Below are 17,250 nucleotides of genomic sequence, written 5' to 3'. Positions count from 1 at the left end.
GCTAAAGGTACCAAATCAAGACTCTATTGTTAAAGAGCCAACCACGGCTGAAACAGTCAAATCCCAGTGTGCACAATGATGAAAGGAAAATGTGTCAGGAAACGCCCTATTAAAGTAACACAAAAGGCATTACTGGACAGTGTACAAAGGGCTCCGAAGGCCAAAGTGAACAAAGCTGGTGACATTAAAGGGCAATGCAAGACCTAATGCATGGCAGCGAGTCCCAAACAAAGGTGCAACGTACTTCTATCAAAAGTACTTCCTAACTGATCCCTCACCTTGCTCATGCTCAACGACACCCGACAAGGCGAGATCTTGCCTGGAGCCCCAGGCCGAGGACGATTGACAGTCCCTTTGTGTAACAGTCGTCCCCTTTTCAGCAAGCTGCTTCGCTATTTTCTTATAACCCCTTGCAGTCTTCTGCTTGTCTACAATCTTGTCCCTGACATCCTTAGACAGCTCTTTGGTCTTGCCCGTGGTGAAGAGGTTGGAATCTGATTCATTGATTGGTCAGTTGGTTGATTCTGTTGACAGGTGTCTTTTAATAGGTAAGAAAAAGGTAATGGGTTGAGATTCGGAGTACTTTCTTAAAGCGAGAGGACTAATCTAACCGTTTTGTCAGAGCCAGAAGTCTTGCTGGTTGGATCAAATGCTTATTTCCCACTATTAAATGCAAACCAATGTCTAACTTCTACAGGATGTGTCTTTCTGTACTTTTATGTTATATTCTGTGTGTCTCTGGTGGAATTTGCCCTTACAACTACAGACCGTTCATTTCTTTGTCAGTGGGCAAACCTATCTAGAAATAAGAAGTTGATCCCTTGCTAAACATTAGCAAGGGATCAACTCCACTTTATGGCCAGAGCTGATTTCCCTTCTGGAGCATCTGATCTGTGACCACAGCAGCTGTGTGTGTGTGTGTCTGTGGGTCACTGACCGGTATGCGTAGAGCTCCCATGAAGCTGATGGCGGACGGTTCCGATTCCCTCTTCACCACCACGAGCGGCTGCATGGCAACACACACACTGTCCCTTGGCAACAACAACTCTGTGTCGTAACTCTGGGGAAGAGAAGGACTATGATCAGACCACATAGGAATACAGAGAATGAACGGAAGTTAAGAGCTGAACTTGGGGAGGACCAGGATGTTTTTGCGAAGGAAAATTTGAATGGTGACCTGTGATACATTACGTGACTACATGAAAGAGGAACAGTTTGAACCTTTTAAGGGACAGACAAACATGCTTGTTTAAAGAACAATTGCATGTAGTAGACCTAACCCAACTAGAATTCCATCAAGTTCAAGAAAGCACCAGGCTAAATCCAAATGTCCCAACTCGTACGCACTTGCAGTGGACTTGACTGGCATGATAGTGGATCAACATGAAATCATGAAATCAGATATTCTGCAAGGGAAAACGAGGAGACAGAGAGTCCACGGTATGTACACTTATCTATGCGTGACGAGTCCAGCAGACAAACATTTGGATTCAGCCAAGAAATTATTTTTCTGTGTTCATCCAGCATAGCCCAAAAGCTGGTAGGTAGACTAACTGTTGCTTAAGCAACTCACTGACAGTTGGGCAGAAAAATCTATCTATTCCATTGAGTACTCTTCTAGTATGAACATTGGTGCTCATGTACCCTGCTGTAAATGGATGGGGTCCAGCTTACATCCAGGACATGGTCAAACCCGACATCCCGACCCGCACTCTCTCCGCTCTGCATGTGATAAACTACTCGTTCCTCCTCACTGAGAGCAAAACACTCGACTAGATCTCCACTCTTTGCTGTCCTGCTCCGAAATGGTGGAACGAGCTCTCTGAAGACACCAGGACCACAGAGAGCCTTCACATCTTCAGACTAAAGACACACCTCTTCAGACTCTACCTCCACTAACACACTAACTGTGGTTGAAATGCACTTATTGTAAGTCGCTTTGGATAAAGGCGTCAGCTAAATGACATGTAATGTAATAATAATAAATGCAATTTATGGTGCTGTTGGATTGCTGCTGGGCTGCCCCATTATAACGCATGCCTCCTCTGGTGAGCAGACAGCTGTACTTTGAGCTCAATGAAGAGTTTGTTTTGAAATGAAAAACGCCAACAAATATGGATAAGGACAACATCTGAATAACTTTTGAGAATTTGGAACTTTATAAGATTCTGGAGTTATTGGAAATAGTCTAAAACAATCCTACGCAAAACTAGTTCTTAAAAATAGTATGATAATAATATTATTATTGGAACCTCACCTTTAAAAGTAAAAGATACGCAGCCTTTGAATGTTGATGAATGAAATCTCAAAGCCTCCAGCTGTTTGGTGCCGCCCTTCCAGCTTGTTTCTCCTCTTCATGCATGATTGAGAATTATCAGTGCAATGAAATACAAACTTATTTCTGTCTTATCTCAAATTGGTGCCTGGTTTGAATAGTTTATGAATTTTGCTACGCCGCTGAAACTTACTATCAGTAGAGAGCTACACGGCCATTACATGTCACTGGCTGTACTTTTTAACAGGGCTCTGCTCTGTGGGGCTCAGCTGGAAAAAGACTAAATGCAACACACACACGCAACACACAGACACACACACAGACACACACACACACACACACAGACAGACAGACATACACATTCACACAGACCTGGGATTTGTTGTCTGTGTGTCCATTTATGCCATTCCAACTCCTGGCCGGAACCTGTTTGAAGAGAAACAGTAATCATTTATTCACACTTGTAGGTATATATCAGATATGTGTTTGTATGAGAGACCGAGAGAGAAAACATATGTTGTTTTTGTGAGTGATCTTTAGTCCTGACTTGTAACTGTGTACCCCACTTCTTGTTATGTTTCCTGGCTCTCCTGTTTGGATCCTTTAATGTATTTTCTTTTAGAAACAAGACCATAAAGTGACATTTATAGTCAGAAATGTTTCTCCTACCATTAAACCGGGGGGCGGGGCAGCACCCTAACCCTCAAAGAAGGGTCATTTTGTTGCTGTCAAACCCCATCAGTGTTCTGTTCTGTTAGTTGGCAGTGTTTGGAGGGGGCACAGTTGAGCTTAATAATTGTACGTAACTGTAAAAGAGTCAGGAGGTTTAGGGGTAAGAAGCTCTTTTTGGTTCAACGTGTTTTCTCATGTTTTCAGTTGGCAGGTGGAAAAGGGGAAGCTGCCTATAATATTTGCTAACGTTGGTTTGTTCATTGTTGTGGGCCAGGATCCCCCTGACACACATTTCTACCCTGGTCCTTCTTAGGAGTCGGCGAGAGTGGGAGACGCATCCCTGGGCCGCTCTACGAGACAAGCAACAAGGCAGGTAGCTGACACAGTACTTTACCAACACCACCATTACATTTAGCTGACGCTTCTATCCAAAGCGACTTACATTGCATTTTTAACCTGTCCCACACAGGACTAGCGTGCAGCCGCAGGGCGCCCAGGGAACAGTTTAGGGGTCAGGTGTCTTGCTCAGGGACACTTTGACATGGGACATGGAGCAGCCAGGGTCGGTTCACCCTCTCTGCTCCATGCGCAAATGCAATAATACGTGTAACCAGTGAATTACAACAACATTAGTGAAAATATGTTTAAACTAGTGATTTACTGTAGTGCCAAACTCAAATAGAAAAGTAATTTGTTCATCATAATGACATGTCATGATATTGAAAAGAAATAAAAAAGTAATATTTCACATGTTGTGGTTATTATTATTGTCGTCAGTGCTAAAGATTCCAGCTTTCCTTAAAGAAGTTGGATGATTTACATAGTGTGATGTTACTGGTAGGAAGGAAGGAAGGACTTTGCTGTACTTACACTCTTTCCTCGAGAAGGATTCTGGGCATACGTGATTTTCAGGTCATTTGGATCTGGAGAGGGAAAAAAAACACATAATTTCCAGCCTGTAGTCTTCCTAGGAACTGAAAAATACGGCCTCAAAATGCGAGCTGTTTTAGCTTGATGTTCTTTCTGCGAGTCAAAGGCCTTTGTACAAACCATTACTGTGGAAAGTACAGCTACAAATGGAAAAACTTCACTTGGGGAACATAAGGTAGGACAATCTATGAGAGGCATTAATTGCCTCCTTCACACACAGGCCCTTTCTCAATATGCTTTCTTGTCTGGACTCGTGGACTATCATCAGACGCATGGACTCAGGAGACCGGACTCTTCAGCCCATTCTCCCAAGTCCGGTCTAGAAATTGAGAAGCAGCCATCAGGTCGCGCTGAGCAGTTGAAGTGGAACACTGCAAAGGAGTTGATGCATGTATCCGCATGTGCTCATGCATTCGTTGTAGAAAGGATAGCGAAACAAATAAAGTTGCTTTTTAATCTACAAATAGAACATCACATACGAGAGTGCCTGTTGATTCAATTGACAACTAACTAGGTGGGCCGGGCCATAAAAATAAGGGAATTCCTAGGATCCCAGCAACTTTGAGCTGAGCAGAAAATGAAAAATTTGATATGTAGAGAAAGAAAGATTCACTTTTAATGGATTTGTAAAGAACATGACAGCAGCTGCACTACTTTTGCATATATAGGAATAGAAAGTAGGAAGCGCTCACAGCTGGTTTGCTGTATCCATGGCTATGCGATGTTAGCTTGTGTCTGTCACGGTGTGGTTTTATTTCCTGTCTTATTTTGTAGTTTTCTGCTTCTTGTCTCCCTGGGTAAATTCACTTCCTGCCTTGTCCTGTCATCCCCTGTGATTGTCGAATTGTTTCCACCTGTGGTCAATCACCTGCACCTCCCTAGTGTATTTAAGCTGTGGGTGTCTTGTCGCGTCATTGTTTGTCGTCCTGGATGGTCCTTGTCCCTGTCTACCGTCTGGATGGACCTCGTTCCTGCCTGCCTTTTTTTTTTCCCCCCGGTACTTGTGTGTGTTTTTGCCCGTTGGCCTGTTACTTTGTTGGAGTTTTTGACTATTAAAGTTGTTTTTGTTTCCTGCAAACTCTGCGTTTGAGTCCTGCATTCCCACGCATCCCTGACAGTGTCCAGTTAAGGCGTCGTCATGTTGAGAGCCATGATCAGGAATGTAACTTAACATTAATCTGATGCTTGCTGTCTTATTTTTTCACTAACCTCTCCTGTCATTTCAGTTCCCGCGTTCCCCCTGATTGCTTTTTAACTACACCTGCCCCTGGTTTTCTCCCACATATATACACCATAGTTCTGGTCCACCATGTCTCATGCTGTGTGCTCATCGCTTGTAGAATTCCCCTCTCATGAGAGTTTCCCCAGTTTAACTTTGTTCATGGGTCTCTGCCTGCTCCCTGTCGGATTTGTTTGCTTCTACTGACTGACTCGTACTGCATTTATGACTTTCTCGCACCGGGTAAAATACCTCTTTTTTTCTGCTCTGCCCCAGAATCATTAAATAAAAAGCTTCAAATATTTTATCTTGCACGACAAAAAATGGCAACTATGTTTCCAGTTTCACAACTAAAAGCTGATGCTGGCTGTAAAAGCCCTCCAGAGGAGGGGAGGCTTAACTCACGCTCAATGAGGAAAAGAAAGCAGACAACGCCCATGACTGCGATGATGAGTCCCGGTACAATGAAGGACAGGCCCCAGTTGGAGGAGACCCAGTAGCCGGCGATCAGAGAGCCCAGGATGTTTCCCACTGAGGTGTGAGAGTTCCACAGCCCCATGACGAGTCCACGCCTGACACACAGACAGGACAGCAGCAGTACAGATATCAGCGTGTCAGTGTCACACAAAGGTGGACTTGATCCCAATACATCTCATATAATTTGTTTAATACCTTTGTTTGCATCCGGTTTGGTAATTTGAAACTCAAACGCAGTACGTTCTCTCTGTTGGCCCAACTTAACATCCTTAACTAGGATGATATAATCTTCCACGGGAAAAGATGATTTCAACTAAACATATTGAATATTAATTACTCAAATTATAATTAATATAATTTTTTCTTAAGATTACAGCTAGCATATATGAAAAGAAAGAAGAAGCATAATTTCAGAGAGTTAAATTGACTCTGAGATTCAATTTTAACTCTAAGCTGGTGTTTATATTGTCCGTGTCAGTGTTAAATCAACACTGAACGAAGTGTTAACAAGTTAACTCGGAATAAGTGTCAAAAATAAATCTGCCCAGTGTTAAAAACATTATCCATAGCTGACACGATTATCAAAAGCGACTTACATTGCATTTTTAACCCATGGTTTCTACATTTTCGCCTGGGGAGCAATTAGGGGTGAGGTGTTTTGCTCAGGGACACTTTGACATGGAACATGGGGCAGCCAGGGTTTGAACCACCAACCTTGTGGTTCCCGGCTCACCCTCTCTACTCCATGCGCCACAGTACGTAGAGTTAAGCCAAACCCCAAGTGTGACACTGTACGGTTACATTTCAAACCTATCAAAGAGTTCATTTAACTCTACTAAGTGTCGCAAATGAATCAGATCTTGACACTGGATAATAACTCCAGCTCTTTCGTACAATTGACTCTGTAAGAGTTGAATCACTTTTTGCAGTGTGATCTCAACTCTGCACGTTTTGCCTAACACCAGAAAATTAACTCGAATTTTGCTGTGTGTCTTTACATTTTTTTCCAACCAGTAAGGGTAGCAACCAAATAACACGTGTTTGACACGTTGTTAATATCTGCCAATGTAGGGCTGTCAAAATTGCTCAAAAAGGACGTTTGAATATTCGCTTAAAAAAAGACAAATATTCAAATATATTGGAATATCCTGTTGCACATTAGGCGCATCAATAAAAAGGACAAATTTATATAACGAGACATAACTACTTGTATAGGTCATTTATTTAAGTTTAAACCTATTTAACAACATATTACCTGCACAAACATAAGTAAATTAACTAATGGCCACGACACGCGCTCTCTCTCTCTCTCATTGAGAGATTTCATTGAATGAAATACTAGGATTATAGACTAAAGGGGGAAGACGGTTTGAGGGGAGTGGGCGGGGATACTGCTGTGAGTACAAATGATCTTTGAAGTGGAAGTGATGGGCAGGTGACCCAGGTGACCTTGTGTGTGGTAGCTGCTCTCATCGGTGTGAGTGAAGACTAGAAAAGCACTATTCACAGTTCTATCGCTACTCAGCCGTACCTTCCTTTACCAAACCAGTTGCCGATGCAGGTCACTACACTGGGCCAGCCAGTGGTTTGGACCAATCCGTTGGCCACCTGAAATCACAGGAGGATGAGTGAGGACAGTGAGGAGTAGTGTGAGCCTGTGTAGATGCATGGGTACATAGATCTTCTCACCTGGACAAATATATAGAAGGCCATATTGTGAATGTTGTAGACATAACCCAGTCCAAACAGGCAGGTGAACAGGCCGCTGAACAGCATGCCCACGGTTAGGTACAGTCGGATAGGCACACGCTCGCCAATGATGCCGCTGCATGGGCACATAGTGGAGAGATAATATTAGGCAGCGACTTACTCAAACCGATAAGGTTTCTGAATCTAAGCGCTGTACCTTCACCAAGGAGATGATGTGCCAGTTATATTCGTCTGTCTGCTAGGAAGCAGGATTTCTAAACAACTGCATTAAAAGCCACAGCACACGTGATTGTTTCACAGTAATGATACAGATCCAGCAACTCTATAAAATGTTTGGAATTAAACAAACTGCATTTGGGAGACCCTTCTTTTTTGTAAAATGAGAAGAAGGAATGAACACCTCAAATAAATCAAAATACAACCTTAATATCTAGATTTTGAAAATTGATCCAGCTTGAGCTTTGTAATCTCAGCCGTTTTTGGTGTATGGACCGAATGAGTTCAAAGCAGCCCTGACCACTTCTAAACGTTGTCTTTCTGGTCTAATGCAGCGTCCATTTACATATTTACGTAGTTTTTTCCTTTTTAAACAGATACAGTGTGTTTTAGTGCCAGAAGTAAATGGGCTGACAAAGACATTTAGCTTCATGGAAGATGGTTGAATTCCCTTTCATGTTATCCCTGTGGATTTACTGACTGAGCTTATTGTATTTATAGCCTTTTCTTACATCCAAAGAGTTTGATGATCGTTTTCTTCGCCCCCAGCTTTTCTGCCCATCTTACCTGAGGTACATTCCCACTGCATAGGCACAGAGGAATGAGTAGTCCATGGCTCCCAGCAGCTGTTTGTAGTTCCTTTTATCTGAGAATAGAAATAGTGCAGTGTTTGGGGGGGTGGAGGGAGACGGACACACCGAAGGTGGTTGCGGGGGTTACGGACACGTGTAGGTTACCGCCAGGGCGGAACTCCGCCTTGCGTGGCGCCCCCTCCCCCCAGTGTGATGGTACAGTTATATTATAGATATAGTTGGTGACAGTTTCTCCTCAGACGTGTTATCGGTCTATGGGATGACCAGCAGTGCCCCGCTGCATGCTCTGCTCATGCAAATAGCAAACCTGTAGGTGATAGGGACATTAGCCCAGATGCTGAACTGTATCCTGTTGACTGACTGGTAGCTAAGCTAAACCAATAGCACAATGGGAATGTTAGAGTGCTCGCTCACCCGCAGCCAAACGTCCCCTTTGATACTGGGATCTTAAGTGACCTGTTATTTATGGGGGTTTGATTTGAGATTTATTTTCACCGTTTAAGAACATTGCTGATGCCACCTTCATGTCAAAAAGGTTCACCAACCCCCTGTTACTTTTTGAAACCCCTGGAAAATGTCAGAAGTCAAGCAGATACAAACCGAACGGCTTCCAGCTACAGTCTGTGCTTGTGTGGAGGGACGGCAGTGAGGGATGCTGGCTGCTGGAGGCAACGGTGGCCAGCTCATTGGCTGATGAGCAGTTCTTATGGAGCTCACTCTGTCAATACAAATCAATGGAAATTACTACTTTCAATATGTCCATATAAATACAAATTCCAGTCGGGGGCCTTGTTCAAAGGTGGTGGAAACACTGGTCTGGTCAAATTAAGGTATTTAGACCAAATACACATGCTGCTAAAATCAGTTCAGCTCCTGGCCTCTCTCTCCAATATGGAGGTGAAGACCTACTTCTACTCTCTGATACGGAGAAACAGCAGGAAAGAGAATTTGTACAAATTGTGTGAATGTAACCACATCAGTGTGAATTTGTGCACCAAAAGAATGTATGTTGAGCAGAATTAGGAAGATATGACAGTGAACATCAGTGCCCTCCAGACCCAGGCTGATTTCCCCCAGTCAGACACCCTGTGACCAGAAACACTCAACCCCGGAGCCAGAACAGACAAGAGCACCAGCACAATGTGCATTGTAGACACCTCAAATAATCCGTATTAGCTAAGGAATATGTCGTGTTCAGAATATTTCACCTTGCTGTCAGACAGCTCTTTCTGACTGAGAATCACAGAATGATAACAGGGGTAAAACACCGATAGATAAAGGCCTCATACAAACCAGATTATTAAAAACATCAACATCCCTTTACCATCCCACGGTCATGACAACTTCTGCTAGAATGGAGATTCCTTTCAGCCCTCTCCTTGAGGCGCATGTCATTGCATTTTTAACTGCTTTTAATATACACATGCGAATCTCTAAAAGGGCCTGTGATACCAGCATGTGAAATATAGTATACTATAGCAATTAGCATGTGTTACCTTGACAATGCTAATGGGTTTCCTGGACAGGTGGAAGCTGGTGTAGAGCAGGAAGGTGAGGATGAAAGTTAGAGCTCTGTACCTGCAGAGGAAACACAAGAGGGCGGCAGTGAGAGCTAATGACGAGAGAACACATGTTAAAAAAGAAGAGACGGGACACAGCTCACGCTTGATTTTATTACACAAGCTTGCATTACCTCTGCGAACGAGACAGGCTAAAAACAAAACCAAAAATATATATGAAACTATATTTGCAGACATTGCTTCACAAAGAATATTTCACATTCAAAAGTAGGAAATAACACAATCCACAGCTATCAGAAAGACAAAATAGACAAAATAGAAAGTATTGAGGTATATTGTTGTAAAAAGGTAGATAAATTTAAATCATTTGGTGCATTTTTTCTGTGGAAATATTACTTCCCAGTATTACCATAGGAAATATTTGTAAAACGTATCTGTTGTTTGGATCCAAATAAGAAAGATGATGAGTTGTAGAGCTACAACAATAGTTGCTGCTTTTCTAATGTTTACGAAGCTACCTGTATTCTCGACAAAGCCAAACCTCTATATCGATGTTGCACCCTTCTGCATCTAAGCATACTTGAATGTGTACTTTGATTTGTGTTACATTTGTCTGGGCCATGTTCACATTTGACTGTGCTGTGGTTTATTATTGGGATTTTATTAGGGTGAATTACCCTGCTAATGTTGTTTGTCATTGTTGCGTCATATAGATGAGGACACTAGGACCAGTACTGAATACAGACAGTTGGCAAGACCAGCTCAGCTGTCTGATACACACTGTGCTGAAGCTGGACATGACGATTTAACTCACACTTGATTATGCTTCAAATCTTGCCAAAGGTAATCATTATTCAAACCAATCAGGTTTTTATTTTCCTTCTTTAGTATGTAGGCTAGCGCTGTCATGATATCAAATTTTTGTTGTGCGATTTTTGCACCAACATTTATTGCAATATGCGATATTATTGCAATTTTCAGACCATTTTATGCCACTGATAACATAATGACAATAATATTTTATTTTTTTATTTAACCTTTATTTAACCAGGTAAAATCCATTGGGAACCAATTCTCATTTACTGGTCTCAAGGATGACCAGGGCCCTGTTCCTCGTACGTGGCTAACTGAGTTAGTCGGATCATTTTCAGGATGAGACGATGTAGATCAGGCTTTTCGGTTCCCCGAAGCAGGTTTGTCTAAATCACCATAGCAACACATCGAAAAACTTCGAATCTCCGGCGCAGATTCATTTGAGCTGCTGGATTAGTTCATCACTCCCGGAAAAAAAGGGCAGCTCACTTCCACATGGATGAATGAGCGATATCAGTTAGATTAACGTTTTATAGGGAGAGACTTCTCCGAGATCACAAAGACCCGTTTAGCCGCAATGACGTCCTGTACGAGCGCTACAGATGCTGAGGACAAGGAATGATTTATTTACAAGATTTCCCCGTTACATTACGTGATGGAAACCACACGCTGCAGCCGAATATCCACTGTCTCTCATACTCTCTCACACACTCTCTCATGTCTCGCACAGTATCTCACACACCGTCTCTCATACTGTCCTGTCTGTACGGTGTTGCGATGCAGAGAACATGTCGCTGCATGTCGTGCTCTTCGTAAAGTTCTGGTTTATTTGTCGCTTAATAAACTTGAATGTTCCACATTTCACTGCTTCAATTGATCAAATTTCTGATTATGAGTAACAGATATATACTGATTGTCCCATACACATTCACACACATAAGCTGATACAGTACGTAGATCCTATTCATTTGTATCAATTTGATTCTTTGGGCTTGTTTTCATCTACATATTCTGAAAGAGTTGAGATCATTATTCTCATTGGATGATGATGCATCATCATCATCATGAAGCCTCCTGCCAGCAGACACATTTAAAGAAATATAATCTGATTGATTAGAGTGACGAGGCACTTAAATGAGCTTATACATTTTACCAACACGCATAACGTTAACTTGTCTGCAAAACCTTGTCGGGCTGTCAGTTTTTGCCATGATTATATGATTCATTTTATATTATTTTGTATCGCACAATATCGCAAATTAGCCTCAGAGGTGTTTACAGTAAGAAACCCTCACATCGGCACAGGAAAAACTCCCCAAACAATGAAAAGGTATTTGATGGGGAGAATAAAGGGAAGAAACCTTTAGAGAGACACGGGACGATCCTCCCTGGGACGGACAGACTGCGATGGACGTACAGAATGAACAGAAATTATTCAAATTAACATATTATCTCATCATATGTGTTCATGATCATCTCCTGCTCGTCAGCGGGAAAAAAGAACGCTCTTCCTTTAAGTTTGTTTGCCGTTATATTGTTAAAAATCCTGGTTTCGGTGATCGACTCTTCCGCCTTCTAACGTAAGACGATTATCCTGATGACTGACATCTGGTTCAAACTAACGAGACGGTTTGAGCGCCGATCCGCCATCGAGGAACCGAGATAGCATCCCGGTAATTTGAGCTGGATAATCAGACATTTGATCGAGCTAGTTGAACCACGTACGAGGAACAGGGCCCTGGCCAAGGGGCAGTAGCACACTCCACGCACGTGACACAAACAGCACAGACACAATTCAGTATGACAAACACATGGCTAAAAACAACATAGTTAAATTAATAAACACTATGTACAAAAAAGGCAGATTACTGGAAGTACTTTGTAAAAATGGAAGAGAGAGAAGAAGAGCTGGTCAGCAAGTACAGCAGTCAACTATATGGCTCATTACAGCTTATGTTTGAATATGTTGAGAGAGGTGAGGGCTGTTAGCTTGATTGAGCGTGTTTTGTACTGAGTTCCAATTATTTGCAGTGGCAAAATGAAAGGAGTTATGACCAAACACAGTACGGACTTTTGGAATGATGTCCCGAATGAAGTCACTGGACTCTTGTTGAAGGATGGACACAGCAGAGTGGAGTGACCAGCTGAATATATGATGGTGTCATCAGCATACTGATGAATAGAGGAATTTCCAGCAGCTTTGGCTACATCATTAATATAATTGGAGAACAAAATAGGGACTAAAATGGAGCCTTAAAGCACACCTTTTGAAATGTTAAGAGGTTCAGACATGATGTTTTCCGTCTTAACCCGCTGGACACGACCAGCCAGGTAGCTAAACAACCAGTTGCAACATCCACTGGACAAGCCGACGCTGGTCTTTGCAGGAGAATGTTACAGTTGAGTCAAAAGCCTTGGCTAAGTTTATAAAGCCAGCTACACACGTTTGTTTGTCCATGGCAGTGATGACATCATCAAGGCCCTTCAGTGTAGCGGTGGTACATCTGTGGCCTTTCCTAAACCCAGATTGCAGGTCAGACAAGATATGATTTGAGTCAATGAAGCAAGTTATAATATATAATATAATAGCATAGTAATAAAAGTACGCTATTTAAAAGAAGAACAAACGTTTTATTTATCAGAATAGTTAAGACATTAGAATCGGAATGTGAAAAAATATATATCTGTGGTAGCGTGCGTGGTTTGGCTCAGCTGCAGAGGGGACGGAGAAGGGAGTGGTTCCGGGGGGCATAATTGGCCTCAGCTGAGATTAATCAGTGTGTGTCTTCTACCTTTAAGTAGGAGAGATCCGGCAACAGCGAGAAAGGCTGGCGAAGGAGCTGGAGCGATCGTGTGTGCTGTCCAAAAACGGTTCAATAAAGACTATTGCTAAACCAGTACGCTGTATCCTCGCCATTTCCCATCCCCCCAAGAGGACCCCACGTGACAATATCCTATATAAATAAAACAAAAAAAATAGTATCGGGCTTGGTGCGATGCGGTCGGATTCGAGAAAATGTGTCCAGTGGAAAGGCGTGCCGCGGCAGCCGGGGAGGTTTAACCCGGGGGCTTTGACCGCCGGCAGGGCGAGATGGAGTGGCCCGGTCCTGCTAACAATCGGCCGGCCCGGGAGGAACGCAGGGCGGCGGCCCCGGGACGCCGTTCCTCCCGCCCAAAGAGGCGAACGAGCAGTCCGGAGGAACCGACAGTAGTTCAGGTTGAAAGACTGGGCGGATGGTTGTTGTTTTAGGTTAGATTTTAGCTTAGTTGGGTTCACTGCTTCTCTTGTCTGCGCTGCCTAAGCCCCGCCGCTGCTTTCCACAAGGAAAAAGGACAGGCAGCGCAATCAACTTAAATGTTGGTGACGTTCATTTAATTAACATCGCAGCACCAAAAATGATTGCACGCAATTTCAGATAGTGTGCGATATGTCATTTTATCACATATTGTGACAGGCCTAATGTAGGCATTACCCAAATAAACCAAATAGCTCACAAAATAAGGCACAGTTAAACTCAGCGTACCAGAGCCAAAGAACATCAACAGAAATTGTTTGAGAAAAGATAGTTTTCTCAAAACATTTTTCTCAAATTAAATTTCGCCTTACCTCGGCAGTTTGCTATGAAAAGTCTTAGCTGGTGGGAAAACAACACTAAAATGAGACGGCACAGACCTCACAAGTGTTCCCTTTATTATGACACCCAGATATTCCAAATAGACCTTATGGTTGCAGACATAAAACCGCTTTTATAATGTGTATGCACTTTTCGAGCAGGAGCCTAAGGACCGGCTTGGTTCTAAGGCCCTGCATAGAAAGTAGTCCTACCTGTTATGCACCATCCACAGTGACAATCGTCATGGGAGAGTGACGTTATTGCTCAGCCCACATTCCACAAGTACTTTCAGATAAACTGATCACCAAAGACCAAAAAAGGAGGCAAACAATGGACACCTAAACATGAGCTTCAAAATGTTGGCAAATTGGCAGAATCACATATAAGGAAAATTCAGAGAAAAGGCATATGTACAATTTAAAGAGACTACACCCACTCAAACACACACCCACGATCAAGTTTGGACTCACCACTGGTCCTTGTTGAAGGACACCAGCAGGCGGATCCCAGGAGGAACACTGGCCATGTTTGGGCACAATATTGGCAATGACAGTGACGAGCAGCTGATGTGGGGTCACGCTGAGGAGGCTGATGGGGTTGACACGAACATGGAGGCACTTTCTTGCATCTTCTCCATCTCAGGAAGCTTCTTGAAGGTTGGTAACATGAGGATACATGCTTGATACCATGAGCACTGGAGCTGGAAGGACAGGACAATCAGGAGTAGACGAGAGGAGAGGGGGTGTGGAGGAGGAAGAAGAAAAGGAAATAGGAGAGGGGCAGCTGGAGGGATAAAGAGGGAGACTGGGAAATCAGTGAGGATCAGTGTGAAAAGTCACAGTTACCATTAAGTGCCAGCTTCCAAGTGAGAGTAAAAGACTCATTTGCTTTTGTTTCTTCAGCTCAGCTAAATCCACATACTATCAATGTCCATCAGAGCATTAAACGCCACTTTAACCCTCCAGAGTAGAGTACGAGGGAGAAAGAGGTCCTGCAAGTTAAACTTTGATTGTTCGCTAACTGATGGCTAGGATCCACAGGGCCACCCGCCCATCAGTGCTCCTCCGAAAACATTCAGACACCAACCTACACAAGCAACTGGGCGTCAAGTGTCTTGTCCAAGGACACATTGACAAGAGAAAAGCTTTACAGCTTCCAAAGTTTCAAAGATTATTTGCTGTTTTCTTAATTTGATATGAATCAAGTTGCATGTTCATTGGTATCCTGGCTATTCTCAGGGTTTGAGGGAGCCCATTTAGTGCCATTTAGTGTAAGTGCACAGTGTAGTTTATAGTGTCAGTGTAGTTTAGCGTCAGCGCACAGTGTAGTTTATAGTGTCAGTGCACAGTGTAGTTTATAGTGTAAGTGCACAGTGTAGTTTATAGTGTAAGTGCACAGTGTAGTTTATAGTGTCAGTGTAGTTTAGCGTCAGCGCACAGTGTAGTTTATAGTGTCAGTGTAGTTTAGCGTCAGTGCACAGTGTAGTTTATAGTGTAAGTGCACAGTGTAGTTTATAGTGTCAGTGTAGTTTAGCGTCAGCGCACAGTGTAGTTTATAGTGTCAGTGCACAGTGTAGTTTATAGTGTAAGTGCACAGTGTAGTTTATAGTGTCAGTGTAGTTTAGCGTCAGCGCACAGTGTAGTTTATAGTGTCAGTGTAGTTTAGCGTCAGTGCACAGTGTAGTTTATAGTGTAAGTGCACAGTGTAGTTTATAGTGTCAGTGTAGTTTAGTGTCCGTGTAGTTTAGTGTCAGTGCACAGTGTAGTTTATAGTGTCAGTGCACAGTGTAGTTTATAGTGTCAGTGCACAGTGTAGTTTATAGTGTCAGTGCACAGTGTAGTTTATAGTGTCAGTGCACAGTGTAGTTTATAGTGTCAGTGCACAGTGTAGTTTATAGTGTCAGTGCACGGTATACGGTGTAGTGGCTCAAATGCACAGGACTTCCTGTTCATCTACTCTCACTTAACACATTATACAAGGCAGTTGGATTAATAACTGATTCATTTCATGATGAGTCACGAGGCCTCATCTACAGCCCATCGCCCCGTGCCATGAACGCAGAGGAAGCCGCCTGGTCTCAACACCGGGTTTGCTGAGGCTAAGAGGCGCATCAGGAGATCGAGACGTGCCAGTGACCGACGCTCCTGTGCGGACCGGAAGGTTCTTTCCTCTTCCAATGCTCGTAACGTACCATGAGACAATGACAAAATCACGTACACAACCTCCAGTCATTAATTAACACAGTCGACATAGATGAGGCCTCTCAGCAGAGGAGGCAACAAGGCATTTCCCCTCGACACTGTGGATGAAGGCGAAAAGCCGTCCACATCGCGGCAGGACCACGGGTTTAGCCGCCGATCAGCGTCGTGACGTTCCCCGGTCCAAATGAGTCGCAAACAGTCCATTGTTGCTGGTGAACTTACCTCGGAGGGAGAGTCGACGGTTTCCTCTTTGTATGCGGCTTCAGTCTAGCGACATGTCCTCCACTTCCTTGTTCGGTGCCACCTCAAAGCTGCTCACACGCGCGCACACAGCGCGCGCACACAGCTTGCCTGGTCGCGGCGCACGCTTCGCTCTGCTGCTCTGACGTCACTCCCGGCTCCTGCTTCCTCTCCGTTCAAAGCGTCGTTTGATCTTTGACCAGATTTTTTCACTGTGGGCCGCGGTCAAACATCACTCTACTGTGACATTAATAGCACACAAGTATCACACTACTATCACACTACTATGACATTACTATTACATTACATGTCATTTAGCTGACGCTTTTATCCAAAGCGACTTACAATATGTGCATTCAACCATAGGGATACAAACTCAGAAGAACAAGAAACAAGAGTGCAATTTCCTCAAATAAGCCAATTTACAATTTGCTATAGATCAGTGGTGTTATAAGTACAAGTGCTACAATCTAAAGATAGTCGAGGTAGAGTCTAGCACAGTAGTACTAGCACACTAGTACATTACTATGATGTTACTATGCTGTTACTATCAAACTACTAGCACACTAGTATCACACTACTATATGAAATTACTATGACATTACCATGAAACTACTATCACCCTACTATGACATTACTATGAAACTACTAGCACCCTACTATGACATTACTATGAAACTATAGCACCCTACTATGACATTACTATCAAACTACTAGCACACACTATGACATTACTATCAAACTACTAGCACACACTATGACATTACTAT

General features: G+C 43.1%; 1 protein-coding gene across 6 annotated transcripts in view; it reads right to left on the bottom strand.

The window, feature by feature from the left end:
- The window catches only part of slc37a1 (solute carrier family 37 member 1), a 34,328-nt gene that overhangs the window by 14,055 nt on the left and 3,023 nt on the right, over positions 1-17,250 (bottom strand). Inside the window, exons 3-13 of one of the 6 annotated variants that reach the window (XM_040201522.2) lie at positions 16,463-16,692; positions 14,510-14,739; positions 9,589-9,670; positions 8,693-8,810; positions 8,067-8,145; positions 7,263-7,398; positions 7,105-7,181; positions 5,502-5,668; positions 3,818-3,870; positions 2,648-2,701; positions 938-1,060 (exon numbers count right to left, since the gene is read on the bottom strand). In XM_040201522.2, coding sequence (XP_040057456.1) covers positions 938-1,060; positions 2,648-2,701; positions 3,818-3,870; positions 5,502-5,668; positions 7,105-7,181; positions 7,263-7,398; positions 8,067-8,145; positions 8,693-8,810; positions 9,589-9,670; positions 14,510-14,565 — 945 coding nt within the window. In that variant the 5' untranslated portion in view covers positions 14,566-14,739; positions 16,463-16,692. Of the gene's footprint in view, positions 1-937; positions 1,061-2,647; positions 2,702-3,817; positions 3,871-5,501; positions 5,669-7,104; positions 7,182-7,262; positions 7,399-8,066; positions 8,146-8,692; positions 8,811-9,588; positions 9,671-14,509; positions 14,844-16,458; positions 16,693-17,250 lie in introns of those variants that run through there. The other 5 variants (XM_040201523.2, XM_040201521.2, XM_078091258.1 and 2 more) reach the window with 5 other exon arrangements.

This window comes from Gasterosteus aculeatus, chromosome 16 (genome assembly GCF_964276395.1).
Source record: "Gasterosteus aculeatus chromosome 16, fGasAcu3.hap1.1, whole genome shotgun sequence".
NCBI classification, from domain to species: Eukaryota; Metazoa; Chordata; class Actinopteri; order Perciformes; family Gasterosteidae; genus Gasterosteus; species Gasterosteus aculeatus.
The sequence above is the reverse complement of the archived record's forward strand: the minus strand, read 5'-3'. Positions and strand labels throughout refer to the sequence as shown.